General features: G+C 51.6%; 2 protein-coding genes across 3 annotated transcripts in view; both read right to left on the reverse strand.

Annotated features, from left to right (window-relative positions):
- Positions 1-2,596, reverse strand: part of NPHP1 (nephronophthisis 1 (juvenile)) — a 103,823-nt gene extending 101,227 nt beyond the window's left edge. For both annotated transcript variants that reach the window (XM_014541309.1, XM_014541308.1), the window contains exons 1-2: positions 2,194-2,596; positions 966-1,126 (exon numbers count right to left, since the gene is read on the reverse strand). In XM_014541309.1, coding sequence (XP_014396795.1) covers positions 966-1,126; positions 2,194-2,257 — 225 coding nt within the window. In that variant the 5' untranslated portion in view covers positions 2,258-2,596. The remainder of the gene's footprint in view (positions 1-965; positions 1,127-2,193) is intronic.
- A 1,480-nt stretch (positions 2,597-4,076) lies between these two features.
- Positions 4,077-15,075, reverse strand: part of LOC102243936 (transmembrane protein 127) — a 14,233-nt gene continuing 3,234 nt past the window's right edge. The window contains 2 exon segments of the mRNA XM_014541310.1: positions 4,077-6,428; positions 7,706-7,870. Coding sequence (XP_014396796.1) covers positions 6,121-6,428; positions 7,706-7,870 — 473 coding nt within the window. The 3' untranslated portion in view covers positions 4,077-6,120.

A 15,075-nucleotide genomic window follows, 5' to 3' on the forward strand; every position in this document is an offset into this window, starting at 1 on the left:
AGTGGGTGGGGAGTGAGGGAGGAGGGTGGGGTGGGAACTGGGAGGAGGGGAGTTATGGGGGGGGGGGAAAGAGGAACAAATATAATAATCTGAACAATAAAGATTTAATTAAAAAAAAAGTTACATGTTGTCTTGATGGGAGACAGTTCTCTGGGGTCCCTCATGGTTCTGCTTGTCTTGCACGGGGCACTGTCTGCCCTTGTTCCTTGGTGTGTAGGAAACAGTTTTGGAAGAGCGTGTCAGCCTCTGGAACAAAGGGCAGGCTTGCTTTCAGCCCTAGGAGATGCAGATGAGGTCTCCCTTTGAGCCAAGGGCAGGCGTTCTCACTGCCCATTATTAAAAGATGTGGGGTTTTTTCCCAGCCAGAGTGGCTCAGTGGTTGAGTGTTGAACCATGAACCAGGAGGTCACCAGTTCGATTCCAGGTCAGGGCACATTTTTCCCAAGTTGCAGGCTCAGTCTCCAATGGGGGTGTGCAGGAGGCAATCAATAATTTGCTCTCATCATTGATGTCTCTTTCTCTCTCTCTCTCAAATCAATAAAATATATGTTTTTAAAAGACGTGTTTCTAAGCTCACTGTTCCTTTTCTGTGATGCCACCCGCTGTGCATGCAGATGTCACCCGGCCATCTTCACATCACCCTGTGGGAACGGGGACTCAGATCTGGCACAAAAATGGTGATACTTCATAGCTATGTCATAAGTAATAGAGTCTCCTTTCTCTCTGACTGGAATGGGGCAGGAAGAAAGGGGCAAGCGAAGGAGGCAAGGAAAAGGCATGATCTGGAGCCCAGGGCAGGTGTAATCAAGGCCCAGGTTGCCTGCTGACAGCGGGCAAACCTGACTTCAAGGCCCAGCCCTGGTCAAAGATAGGACACACACAACTTCTACAAGAGCAGAGCTGGCCAGTGCCCACAAGCCCTGTCGTCACAGGAAGGAGGGAGGGAGAGACTAGAGGTGGCTCACCTGTTTCACAGGCTCATGCCAGCGAGAATCTCTAACTTGGGTAGCTTCACCCTTGGGCTCAGGCATCCCAACCGCCATTAGTGGCGCCATCTCTGAATCCAGTACGGCGATGTAACCATCCTCATCCTGGGCCACAAGGGGAAGCTCCAGGTCCTCAGCCACTGTTCAGGGAAAGGGGCCTGATCTCAGTTGGGCAAAAGCACTCATCCAGCCCTTAAACAAGATGGGGCTGCTGGTGACCGTCTTCACCACCTGTGGGGAGAAACTCCTGAGCCCATGAGCGAGCAGAGAGAAATCACGTCTTCACGTCATTGTTCGAGTCCCTGGATCCAGCCTTTTCAGCTATGGGAATCAATAAACTCTGCTTAATTAAGGTATTTCTGTGCTAACAGTTCTGTATCTTGCAGCTGTATGTGTTCTGACAATAACCTTGGTGTTCCAGGCCCTCTCAGGCTGGGTCCATCCATGTCGTCACTCCCCTTCAGGGGCTGTCACCACTGCTCAAACACCAGCTCAGCGGTCCCCAAGCCTGTCGCTTTCTGCCTGTTTTCTCACCCCTGATTACATCACTCTCATGAAAGGCTACCCGTTCTTCAAGGCCAGCATGACATCTCTCCTTCATGAAGCTGTCCTAGACCATCAGTCTCAAGGGGCATCAAGTGCGTGCCAGGTGTCAAGTTTCTGCCTCATCAGGTTTCTTCCCCTGACAGCCAGACTGGAAGGCCCTATAGGGCAAGGCATGTGTGCTAATAGCTACCTCCTTTTGATAGGTGAACGTTGCAAAAGAAAGCATGAAAGGCAGGTGACAGAAATTGTGTGAGTGCAAGTGCACACACGTGCAAATTTCCCTCACCACTCTTATTGAACACAGGGAGGAAACAGGTGGGAAAGAAAGAATATGGAACATCCTCTCCCTTATTAAAACAAAGCCCCCCTCCCCCAGGTCATTCCAGAAGGAAACTCTCCAACAGCAGTGGCCCTAGAAATCTAGGTGAGAACCCCCGAGAGTAAGGTCAAACCGAGGGGGGCAGGGACTGGGCCAGGGTGAGCTCGCAGCATCAGGAAGTGCTCCTTAACAGGGCTGGCTGCGGTTCTGCTAGACAGAGCCAGGACAGGAAGCTTCCAAACAGGGCCGCCTGCGCCCTGCCCCTTCAGGCCCCATCCTCATAGAGCCCTGCAGCCCTTAAACAAGATGGAACAGATGTCTGTTTGAAAGTTCTTCCATTACCAAACTCTAAGACAGAGTTGGGCTCCGGGCCTCCATCTTTCCTGCTGCCCTTCACATCCTGCATCTTCTCATGCTGAGTCCTTCTCAGCCTGCAGCACTGGCTCCACTTGCCAGCTCATGACAGGTCGGCAGGGACTGGGGCTCCTGGGTTCCCCACTCCAACACCTGCTGAGACAACAGACTGGGGGCCAACTCTGACTGCCCTCCTCCTCCCCTTGGGCCAGGTTCCAGGACTCCACACCATTTCCCATCCGTGCCTTCCTTCCCAGGTCCTCAGACTCTTCACTAACACAAGGCTCCCTCCTCACACTGTCACCAGTCATTAAGAAAAACCTGGTAAAAATAAATAAAAAGTTGATCCTTTCTTGGCCTGGCCAGTGTGGTTCAGTGGCTGGAGCATTGGTCACAGGTTTGATTTCTGGTCAAGGGCATGTACCTGGGTTGCAGGTTTGATCCTGAGCCCTGGTTGGGGGCATGTGCGAGAGGCAACCAATCGATGTGTCTCTCTCACATTGATGATATTTCTCTCTCTCTCTCCCTCCCTCCCTTCCACTCTCTCTAAAATCAATGGAAAAAAATATCCTCGGGTGAGGATTAACAAAAAAGAAAAAGAAAAACCTGATCCTTCCATTTTTTTCTCAGAACCCTTCTAGGGCTCCCCACTGCTTTTAGTGCCTTCAAAGGGCCCCCTCACCTTGCTAACCTCTACTCTTGCCACATCTTGGCCACCAGTTGTGCCTCACTCTTGCTAGCCCCTCCTCAGGAGTTGCCCCCACCCCACCTCCGAATACTCTTACATTGAACTTGGCTCCAGCTGTCATCAGGAAACCTTTGGTACTCAGGTCAGAGCCTCGGGCACAGCCCGCTTGGCACAGCCCCTTTCCCAGCTGTCCACTGGACCACTCACTGCCTTTCCACGGACAAGTCCATCTCCAGAACTGAGAATATAAAGCCCTTGGAGACAGGGTCCTGGGGGTCCTCCTATTTCCCTCATGGCATCTCACATGCTTTGGACAAAGCACAAGTCACAGCAACAATCACTTATCAACAATCATTGATAAATTCCTGAAATGAAATGGGAGAGGACACATTCCTAACCCCCAAGAAAGATGTGTGCTCTTCCCAGGAATAAAAATAAACATGTTTAAAACCACCAAAACAGACTGTTCCTCAAAGGGAGCCCTGAGATCTTTTACTGTGATGCACATTTGGGGGCCCAAAATGTCAGCTGACTGTAGAAATGGATGAATGGAATGTGGGTAGCCCTGCAAGGAACCGACACTGAGGCTCTCCTGCAGGTCACATCCCGGACTGTTGGCACTCACACGCCTCTCCCAGTAAGGAAGTAACCGCCCCCTATGGTTTCAAAAGAAAGTAGTGTCTTTGGCAGTCCTTGCCCTGGGGTCTATTTTTCCCTATACAGGACCAGAATTATCTCCCGAAGCTCACCCACTTGGGCTCCACGGGGCCTGGCTATGGGAGGGTCAACTAGATGAGCTTCCAGATAGAAGCGCCTGGCACAGAGTGGGCACATGCACTCCCTCTGACGCTGTTTATACAGATGTATTTTTATTAATCTCAGAGAGGAAGTGAGAGAGAAACATCAATGATAAGACTCACTGATCGGCTGCCTCGTGCATGCTCCCTTACTGGGGAATCAAGCCCTCAACCCAGGTATGTGCCCTAATCAGGAATCGAACCGGGACCTCCTGGTTCATAGGTCGACGCGGTCACGGAGACACACCGGCCTGGCCCTCTGACATTTTAAATTACACACTTCATCAATTTCTCCTCTTCTCCAAGAGGATGGGAGCAAGCCAACTCAGGGAAATTGTGACAGAAAAACGACAGGGAGCCACTGGCATTTACATTCTTACTTGTGGTTTCTGTTCATTTGTTTTGTTTTTGCTTTTTATTTATTTTTTCCTAGAAAAAAAGAAAAAACACAACCAGGGGGATTTATATGATACTGTCAGGATAGCAGGGGGAAGAGAAAGGCCGGAGGTGTGGACAGTTAATAAAAAGTGGGTTCTGAATTACATGGAACAGTCCACAGGATCATGTCTGAGGCCTCACAAGATGACTGGTCATTTTGGCATGCGTGTCCGGTGCTGGGTCTCCTGCTCTGCCCCTCAGACACCCAAGCACCCAAGGTCAGCAAGAGCTGGCCACACCCTAGATATCTGCCAGACAAACTCGGACTTGATAGAAAGACAAGACAATGTAGCTCCTTGGCTTTGTGCGCAGTATCACACGCAGTCTTTCTTGCTCACGGTGGAGTCTGGGGTGAAAGTCACTATGGGACACACTTTGGCATCACAGTGAACTCCAGGCAGCCACCCATTCATGTGCCGACATGGTCTTCCCACCCACACCGGTGTCTGTCCAGACATCCCCAGGCAGTCTGGCCCAAGGATGAGGCACAGAATGTTCCTTCCCAGCCACCACTCAACAGCGGTGTCCACTCTCTGGCCTTGCTCGGTCACCTGCAGGAGGACAGTGGGACCCATCTGCTTTTCAGCTCCGCAATGAACACTGATTCCAAAGACGCTTGGCCATCTGGATCCACACGGAAGGTTTCTCGAATTTCTCCCACTTTTATGCTGATCTCAGGGCAGAAAATTCAGCCAGACCCGGAGCCATAAGTGGCAAACAGGAAAGCCAGAATGATGGCTGGGCAAGAAAGAGCCCGCAAGTAACACAATGCAAGGCCAGAGGACATTCAAGACGGGGAGGGGGCATGCAGCAAGCTGTTGCCCCAAGTCACAGTTTAGGGGAGGCACTAAGCCTGAAGGACACAGCCAGGTCTGCCGTCTACGCCTCCCGCAGCAGGGCCACTGGTTGTGATTCCTATGTGGAGAGTGCCCTGCTGTGACCTCTGTTCCTGCACGGAGGCCAGGTTACATCTCAGTCCACAGTCCTGAGGAGCACCACGCTGGCCAGCCAGCCAGGCCATAGTCCTCAGCCCCTCTGCTGATGGGGCTCTGGGTTCCACAGGAAGGCCCTGGGAGCGAGGGAGCAAGGGAAGAGGGATGCATTCTGCTGGGAGAAGTTCAGGGAGAAACTACTGTGGGCTGGAAGGAGCTGTGGCTCAAAACACTGCAGAGCCCAAAAGAATAGGATAAACATCGATAAAATGACAAGTCTTGTCGCTAGTTTAAAAACAGATGATTGTTGCTGTTGCTTGGTTTTGTTTTTTCCTTTTAAAACCACTCAATTTTAAAAGGTGAAGGGGCTGGAGAGGTTCAGCCCCTTCACTCTGATCCTTTCTGGGCACCAGGAGGTCTCAGGCCCATACCCGCTGCTCTCCTTGCCTGGGCTCCAGCCACCTAAGCCAGGGCAGGGTGGGGACAAGACTTGCTCTGCTTCCCAACAGCAATTCCGTCAAACCAGAACACGGAGGATGGGAAGTCCAAAGACTAAAGTGCAGAGATTTCCAGAGGGGGCGGCCTGCCACTGGGCACTCTGAGAAGGAATGGGGCGGGGGCAGCCCACAGCTGCAGCTGTGGAACCCGCTGACCATTATGAAGGAAGACTGCAGGGCACAGTCCCCTTTCCCTTGGGCCCTGTTGACACCTCTCTCTGAGACAGTCCACTGTCAGTAGCTCCCCAAGGAAAGAAAGTTCTGGTCGGAAAGATATGGCCCATGAAGGGAGAAAACTTGTATGACCATCCCTGGTTGGTAATGACTAGTGACCTCAGGGACAGGAAGGTGGCAAGAGGGGAAACAGTGCATGATATAAAATCCATGAACCCCAGGTTTCAAGAGCAAGGATACATGAACAACCCAAAAAGGCAGTCTCTCTCCTGGGGAAGGTTTGGTGAAGATGCTCAGGATCCTACCAGTGAGGCCTGCTGGGGGAAGGCGCTCCTCGGGTGGGAGGAGCCACCAAGTGGGAGCAGGGAGGAAGAAGGCCTAGGCTGGCATTAGGGTGTGTAGGCCGGGGGCGGCTGGAATTGGTTGATGACCTCATATTCCGAGGGGTAGGGCTCGGTCTCCTCCATCTCAGACAGCAGCTCCAGCGCCTGCTCCTCCTCCTCTGTCGGGTAGTGGCGTAGGAGGTTGGCTGCTGTGGCCAGGATTGAGGCTCCACCAGCTCCTGCCACCAGGTAGAAACTAACAGCAAAGGTGACATACACCTGGGAACCATGGTACTTCTTATGTTGCTGCTGCTGGGCCAGGATGAGTTCGGAAGCCCAGTAGGAAAAGCCGATGACGGTCGCACACTGCAGGACTGGGGGACAGAGGGACAGCACAGAAAGGGTTAGCAGGCATCCTGCAGCTGGGATGATTAAGGAACCAACTGCAGCCTCTCCACCCAAACCCCAGTGTCAGAGAACCTGCGTGGCCCTGGATCCTGCAAGGGGGAGCTCTCTAGGCCAGTGGTTCTCAACCTTCCGAATGCCGCGACCCTTTAATACAGTTCCTCATGTTGTGGTGACCCCCAACCATAAAATTATTTTCGTTGCTACTTCATAACTGTAATTTTGCTACTGTTATGAATCGTAATGTAAATATCTGATATGCAGAATGTATTTTCATTGTTACAAATTGAACATAATTAAAGCATAGTGATTAATCACAAAAACAATATGTAATTATGTATGTGCTTTCCGATGGTCTTAGGCGACCCCTGTGAAAGGGTCGTTTGACCCCAAAAGGGGTCGCGACCCACAGGTTGAGAACCGCTGCTCTAGGCCATGGGGTTCTTGGGCAAAGGCTGGGACAGATGCACGACCCCGTCTGGGCCAGTCAAGTCTCTTCATCTTAAGGATCTGGAGGTTGCCGAAACCGGTTTGGCTCAGTGGATAGAGCGTCGGCCTGCGGACTGAAAGGTCCCAGGTTCGATTCCGGTCAAGGGCATGTACCTGGGTTGCGGGCACATCCCCGGTGGGAGATGTGCAGAAGGCGGCTGATCGATGTTACTCTCTCATCGATGTTTCTAACTCTCTATCTCTCTCCCTTCCTCTCTGCAAAAAATCAATAAAATATATTAAAAAAAAAAAAAAAATCTGGAGGTGGAACCCGAGGGCTGCTAGAAGTCACTGAGTGCTTGAAAGACACAGACAAGGCCATGCAGTTTGGGACTGGAGTCTGCACCACCACAAATCAAATCAACACCCAGCCCAGTCATGGCAGAGGCTAGTCTGTGAGGAAGCGAAAGGGGAGGAAAGAATCCAATGAGACCAGGAACTCGAGGGGAGACACAGTGAGACACTCTGCTCATTCCAGGCCCCAGGAGCCCAGCTGAGCTTCAAACCCAGTTCTTGGAGAGCTGGGAGATTTCTTGGGGAATTCTAACAATACTCCCTCCTGATGGCTGGGCCAGGTGCACGTGCAAATGACAAAGGCAAGCTGCTATCACGCCAGTGCTCCAGGAAAGGCTAGGGTTGAAATGAGCATCTGGACCAAAGCCTGCTCAGAGAAAGCCCGTCATCCCCACCTACAACTCCAGGCAGTGCTCCCATCCTGTGGCAGCTCCTCCCCCACGGGGAGCAGTCCTGGACTTACCTGTGAGGATGTGGGCAAAGGCATAGCGACGGGTGATCTTCAGGGCTGGATGTTTGGGCCCAAAGACATCTAGGAGGAATGCGGAGAGACTACACAGGATGCCCAGGAAGCAGAAGGTGGCAATGACCCGCAGGAGCAGCACCGTCTGGGGATTCATGCAGAAGTCTGTAGGGGGAGAACCAGATCTTCAGGACCCCAAACAGCACCTTGGAGTCCCCACCTGGGAGGAGTTTGTCCCCCTCAGCCACAGTCCTGGAGTGCCAGGGGAGTCCTAGAGAAATCGGTCATAACTCTTGCTCCCAGCTGGCTCAGGAGGTGGAACAGCACCCGAACTGGCAGACAGGAACCCTGGTCACTGCTTCCATGCACTCAACTCCTTCCCTTCCAAAGAACCAGTCTAGCCCCATCAGTGTGGCTCGGTGGCTGAGCATCGACCTATGAACCAGGAGGTCACGGTTCGATTCCTGATCAGGGCACATGCCTGGGTTGCAGGATCGTTCATCATTGATATTTCTATCTCACTCTCCTTTCCTCTTTGAAATCAATAAAAAAATAATAAATTTTTTTTAAAAAGCCTAATCTAAGTGCAGGCCTCCACTTCGTTGCACTGGCCATGATCTTCGAAGCATTTTTAAAGACGCTGACAATTAATCTGACATGTCAACCCATTCTCCTGGGCTTCAGGAGGAGCCCTCTAACTGCTGCGCTGAGATGGCCAGAGAGGCAAGGCCAGAGGCCGATCATGTCGCTTCTCCATTCAGCCACTCATTCATCCCTGTTTGTGTTCAAAAAGAATCTGAAGCCATTTAGAAAAATGCATCCTTAAAGAGTGTACTAAATAAGTTAGGAACAGTGGCAGGCTGGACCTTCACATTTATTTTTGTTCACTCCCTGAACCCTACTAAGACAAAACAAAACAAAACGTTTTAAAGACATAAACCCACACCACAAGGAGAGGGACAAAACAAAATTCTGGAAACTGGAACATAAAGGGGCTTAGAACTGCCTTAGCAGACTGAGTATGCTGAAGTGTCAGCCAGAAGTGGGAAAGCTAAGACACAACTAGATTTATACCACGAATGCCTGAAGAGCTCAGAAACTGAGCACCAAACGCCTTCTAAAATGAGTGCAAAGCCAGTCAGGGTGCACATTCCACCAAAGCGAGGGGGCAAACCAAGGCCAAGGAAGATGCTGAAAAAGGAGACCCCACATTCAGAGTCCCCTAGGGTCACGGTGAAGGCAGAACCCAGGACAACTGTACACCAGACACACAGAGCAACCTAGATTCCCTCTAGGCCGTCATATCATTCTTATTCTTTTAAATTTCGCCTAAACAGTGTCAGACCCCTGTGATACCTGTGCAAAATGCCACAGCTCCCAGAAACAGACAGAATAAAGGCTGATCTGAAAAGAAGCTGTTTTAAGCTTCAATAAAAAGTAGGAAATGTGCCTTCCCCTCTCTCCTCTGTTCCAGCCACCGGCGAGCTCTTCTTTCATTTAGGTCATGGGTCATCAAGTGATTTAGGAAAATCTGGAAAGCACTAGCTTAGACTACAGGCTCCTTTCCTGAGTCTTGACCACAGGCTGAGGCTGGGAGATGGTGGTCATCACTCTCCAGTGCGCATGTCAGTCACTGGGTGCCGGCTGAAAGCATTTGCCCAGGCCCCAGAAATTCGAAGCTCTCAGTCTGGAGCAGGCCTAGGAATCTGGATTTTAATAAGCAGCCCAGGTAATTCCATGCAAGGTGGCCCAAGCCTTACACTCCAAGAAACACAAATCCTGGGCCTGGAGGACAGGGGACTGAGAAGAAAAGGCCAAGAACCCAGGGTGTAGACCTAAACCCAACAAAGCAGACTCAAACCAAGTCAGTGGCATCATGGGTGCTTGGCAGAGGGCCCGGCATCCAGACCATAGACCAGAGAAGATACCAGGAGACCCTGGGCCTTTGTGACAGCACGCACTCCCTGCCTCAGGCGCAGAATTCACCAGGCAGATGGTGGCTGAGCCCACTCCAGACTCATGCTGTGATCTGGCTTTAGGTCATCCACTAAGCTGTCCTCAGAGCTACCTGTCACTCTCTTGTCAGCTGACCATCTGTATGGACGCAATCATCCAACCTGGTGTTCACTTACTACCAGGAGGCTTGTCTGTGTGATGGCTCTGCCAGTGACCAGGCCCAGGCTGCGTTTCGTCCAGCCCTACATAGCCTGAGACTGTGCTGTGGGCCTGCAGGAGGTTTCGCTGAAGGAAGAGCTCTGAAGACGGGGACTGTCTCCTGGCTTTACTTTGAATATTGTTAAAAGCTCTCTGAGATAGTTCTTCTGGATCCACGTGGCATGAGCAGGGATGGGGCAGGGTGAAAGTGTTCTTTCTAGTGCTTCCAAGAATAACCTGGAGCAGCAGGGTGCAAGGGCTTGCAGCACACTCCACTCTGCAGCAGGCTGTGCTCAGATTACTTAACACATTGTGGACCAGTAGTTTTATTGTTAGCCTTACCCAGTGGCCAGGTAAGTTTCTATTGAATGAGTACAAAAAACGTTTTACATAAATGTTAAAGGCACGCTTTAAAATTAAATACCCATTGCATTTTGAAGTTATTTATTACATGTTCTTACAAGCTAATATCTTTTTAAAGAATTCTTGAGATTGGCCACAAGCCTTAGAACAGAAAACACGAGAATTCTCGTGATCCGTCCACAAATATGGCCAGGCACTTGGGCTTTAATTGCGGCTCTTAAAAATCCACTAAGTTTTGACCAGCCAGTGTGGCTCAGTGGTTGAGCATCGACCCAGGCACCAAGAGGTCACTGGGCTGATCCCCAGCAGGGGGCCTACAGGAGGCAGCAGATCAATGTTGATGTTTCTCTCTCATCAATGTTTCTATCTCTCATTCTCTCTTTAAGAATCAATAAAAATATATTTTAAAAAAACACTAAGTTTTAATTTAACAACTAGTCTTAACTGCAAAAAAGTAACACTCAGTAGCTTCAAAGCTACTTTCCTAGGCTGCATATTGAGTACAGGATGTCCATTTTATTAACATCCTTAAAAATGTACATCTATTATATACACTCCCACATGTCTCGTGTTCCATAATACACTTATCCTATATAATCTATAATAATAAAAGCGTAATATGCTAATTAGACCGGACATTCTCCCGGATGACCTTCCGGACGAAGCTGGGCCTGCGAGGGAAGCCCAGGCCCCAGGTGCCTGCTGGTGGCTAGAGGGGAGCCTGGGTCCTGGGTGCCAGAGGGAAGCCGCTGTCGGCAGCCGGGGGAAGGAAGGCCTACTCTTGCACGAATTTCATGCATTGGGCCTCTAGTAATATAATAAAAGGGTAATATGCAAATCGTCCGAAGGGCGGAACAACTGGTCGCTATGACGTGCACTGACTACCAAGGGGCAGACGCTCAATCCAGGAGCTGCTCCCAGCCTGCAGGCCCCAATTGCCCAGTCGGGGCCTGCTGGCCAACCTCTTGGTCCCTTCCCCCAGCCGCAGGCTCTGACTGCCTGATGGGGAACGGGGAGTCAGGGGTGGGTGGTGGCGGACATGGGCGGCCACCAGTCGCCCCACACACAGAGGGTGACCGGCGGTGGGAGGTGGGGCCGGTGAGCAGCAGGAACGACCAACCTCTCGGTCCTTCCCCGCTGCAGCTGGCATTCTTTCCCACAGCCAAGACACAGGCCTGCCCACAGCTGCAGACAGTTGCTCCTCACTCCTCCCCACCTGCTCCCTGAGGGAGAGGGAGAAGTCATCAGCAAGATAGCAGGCATTGGTTAGGTGGGTTGTTGGAGAAACCTGAATCCTAATGCTACTGAATTCTAACCCTGTTCAGAATTTCGTGTTCTCTGCTTAAAGCACCTAATCTTACCCTCCTTGGTGGAGATGCAACCTGAAATCTAATGGGACCTTTTTGTGGGATGGGTTGTCATGCCCCAGGACCCTGCAAGTAGAATCCTCCAGAGAATAAACGCAGTGAACATTCAGGCATGACCAGAATGACCCTGATAGTGTCACTGGCCCCCTGGAACTCTCTCAGGCATTGGGCCCACACCCCATCCCTTATCTGAAAGAAATTCCACACAAAAGCACCTCCTGCAAACGGGCCTCCACTGGGGGGGGGATCACGGGCTTGAAGTATATCCTGGGCCGGGCCCACCTCGGGTACAAGATAGCAAACAGGGAACCGGGGGTGGTGGCAGTGGCAGCCGGGGAAGATGTCCCTGATCTCAGGCCAGGCCTAGGGACCGTACCCGTGCATAAATTTTGTGCACCAGGCCTCTAGTTTTCATAATAAGGAAGCGTCTCAAATGATACAAAGCTTCAGAGAGAACATCCCTCCCGAAAGACAAACATTGTTGGCAGTTTCTGTCCCCTCCAGAAATAGCCTGTGCACACTGACAGGTCAAACATTATCTTCGTTAAGCCTCACTCTGGGGATCCATCATGCAGCTCAGATGAGGGAGTGGAGGTTCCAGGACATCAAGTGACTTCCTTTAGGTCCCACAAAGTAGGACTAGACTCCAAACCAAAGCCAGATTCCCAACCTAGGACAGGCTCCCTTGCATTGTGATGCCCAGAATCACCACCCATGAGACAATGCATCAAATGCTAACACGGGGCATGTGAGTGGTTAGTATAAATGCTCTCAGAGCCACCCTCAGAGCCAGTAGCTGCTGAGCGCAGAACAGCTGAAAGCACAAAATCCCTTCTAGGCAAAATATGTTTGGGCCATTAGGCCAAGAGAAGTGCTCATACTGGGAATTATTAGGCAAAAACTGGTTGATATGGTCTAAGCTTCTGCAGCCAGAAGCAGTAGGGAAATCAGGAAGGCACTGGACTTGGCACCAAATCCGAGACCTACCATAGCCTATGTGTTACCTTGAGCAAGTCACTTAATTGCCCTTGGTCTCTGCTCTCTCATCTGTGAAATGAAGGCAGTGCCGCCTGCCCCATCTACAGGGGCGCACTGAGAGGGAACGCTCAGCAGCCTGTGTGGTTACTGCCCCGCTCCCTCCGCGCGGGGCCACAGCAGTGTCAGCCCTGGTGTGCCCTTCCTGCTGATAGCCAGTGTGGGCCAGAGAAAGCGCCCGCTAAAGCCAGACTAAGGATGTGCCCCGCCAGAAGAATGTTGAGTACAGGCAAGGGCTTTTGACCCAAATTCAAACAAGTTTAGTTTCGATGTGACTGCCTTTCTCCACTCCAAGGCGGTGAGCAAACCCTCGGGCTGAGTGGAAAGCCAAATGTGAACGTCCCTGGGAGAGATGCTAACAGATAGCCCAGGACCTGCCCCACGGCCCAGGCGGTCTCTCAGCGGGTCTCAGCGCACAGAGAAGACAGGCAGAGCACCCGGACCCCTCAGGCCAAACTCAGGCTCCCCTGGGTCAGGATCTCAGTGCTCGCTCCTTCCCTGCAGACGTCAGAGTGGAGGGGAGGACCACAAATATCTGCTCCCTTGAGAGGGCTGCTAAAGGGAAACAGAATTCCCAAATGTGTGCAGGCACTATTTTATTTGTGAGGAAAAAGGATTCATGGGGCAAGGTCCTCATTTTAAATTCAAACCAGTGGTGCACTCACCACACTCTGGTCAGACAGAACCATCCTCACTTCCAGTGGTGCTGTGGCCTGTTTATTTTGGTAACTACTGCTCGACTGGCCCCTCCAGTCACCAGAGAAGAGGAAGCTGCTGTGTAATAGGATCCCAAAGCACTGACTGTAGCCCAAGGTCACTCACTGGTGAGTCATGGGGCAGGATCTGTTTTGAAGGCCTGGCTCTTCCTGTATACCTGCCCACTGCTCCAGCCCCTCCCAACCCAAACAGGCTGGAGGCAGGAAGACTGAAGTGGCCTCTGGCCAGTTCCCTGTTTCTGTCCCACTACCCTTCACTCCCCTCACTGGAGTCCCTGTGAGTTAGAGACACTGCCCCACCACCCTGGCCACAGCCCCGTCCTTCCCAGCACTCATCCGCCCCACCTGCATAGCCTCTCCCCACTGAGACTTGAGCTTCCAGACAGACTTCCAACACAAGATTCCAACAGGGCCCCCTGGAGTGCCTGGCTGGCCCATCACCAGAGATACCAATGGTCCTAGCCAAGCTGCCTCAGAGGACAGGCCCAGCAGGACCTGGAAGTGCCAATTGCATCAGTCACCACCCCTCCGACAGACTGGCCCTCTGGTTGGCCCTTGAACTTCCAGTGGCAATCATAATTCACGTGACTTCAAACCCCAGACTTCCTCATTTTTCAAAGGTACTTCCCAAGGCTGCTGTCAGTGCTGCCCTTCGCTGCCACACGAGAGGCAGAGGGGTTAGTGTGCAGAGGGAATGACTATCGGGGGCCCCCTTGCTTGGGGCCACTAGAGGTCTGAGCATATCTCTGGACCTGAGCCCAGGCTGAAGAGCACTGTGAGCAGCTGGCACCCCTGGGAAGTAGAAAAACGCAGGATGGAATCATTCGAGGCAGCCTGCATTTGCTAAAGCCTCCGGGGCTCTGCGAGTGACAGATCTTGCCTCAAGATCATCAACTTGAGCCGGAACACACCGAGATGATGAGGAATAAAAAGCACAGCTTGGGCTGGGCTTGTGAGAAAAACTCAACTAGAATGGCGAAGTAAAAAGCCACGGACAGCTTTGACAAAAGGGAAAGAAGCTGGAGGGCACTAAGGCGCAAGGTAAGAGTGGAGGTCGTGCCATGGAGATCAGCTGTGTGGCCTCGGGCAAGTCACTTGACCTCCCTGCGCCTAAGACCCTGTGAGGTGGTGGTGATGACAGTACCAAATGAAGGTGCTGTTTAGGAGAAACTAAAGGCAGGCATGAAGTGTGCTGAGCACAATGCCTGGCACTCAGGGGGCTGAGAAACAGGAAGGTACAGCTCCAAAGCCTGCTGGCCCAGCTCACTCCCTGTCACCCGCAGAGACTTGGCAGAGTCTGCTCTCCCTTTGGAAGTATCTACAGGCACCAGACTGACTTCCATGCTAGGACATCTGTTAAGTCCTGAGGATCAGCACAGTCACACAGGACAGCATGTCTAAAGGCCCACTGAGTACCAAAAACCAACCACTACAGAGAAAGGGGAGAAGCAGAGCCATGAGAAGCAAACTATCAACTCTCTTATGAATGGACAGCAAGTATTCCTCGCTTGCAATGACCAAGGAGATGGCCACAGGTCGAAACTGTCCATGGGTTAAGATCCCTAAACACATGAGCAAATGTAAAGGTTAAGGCAGTGGTTCTCAACCTTGGCTGCACATTAGAATCACCTGAGAATCTTTTTAAAATCCTGATTTCTGGGCCTCATCCTCCAGAAATTCTGTTTCTTTGTTATGGGGTGGGGCCACAACATTAGTAACAAAGAAACAGAATTTC

This window comes from Myotis brandtii, unplaced genomic scaffold (genome assembly GCF_000412655.1).
Source record: "Myotis brandtii unplaced genomic scaffold, ASM41265v1 scaffold2664, whole genome shotgun sequence".
NCBI classification, from domain to species: Eukaryota; Metazoa; Chordata; class Mammalia; order Chiroptera; family Vespertilionidae; genus Myotis; species Myotis brandtii.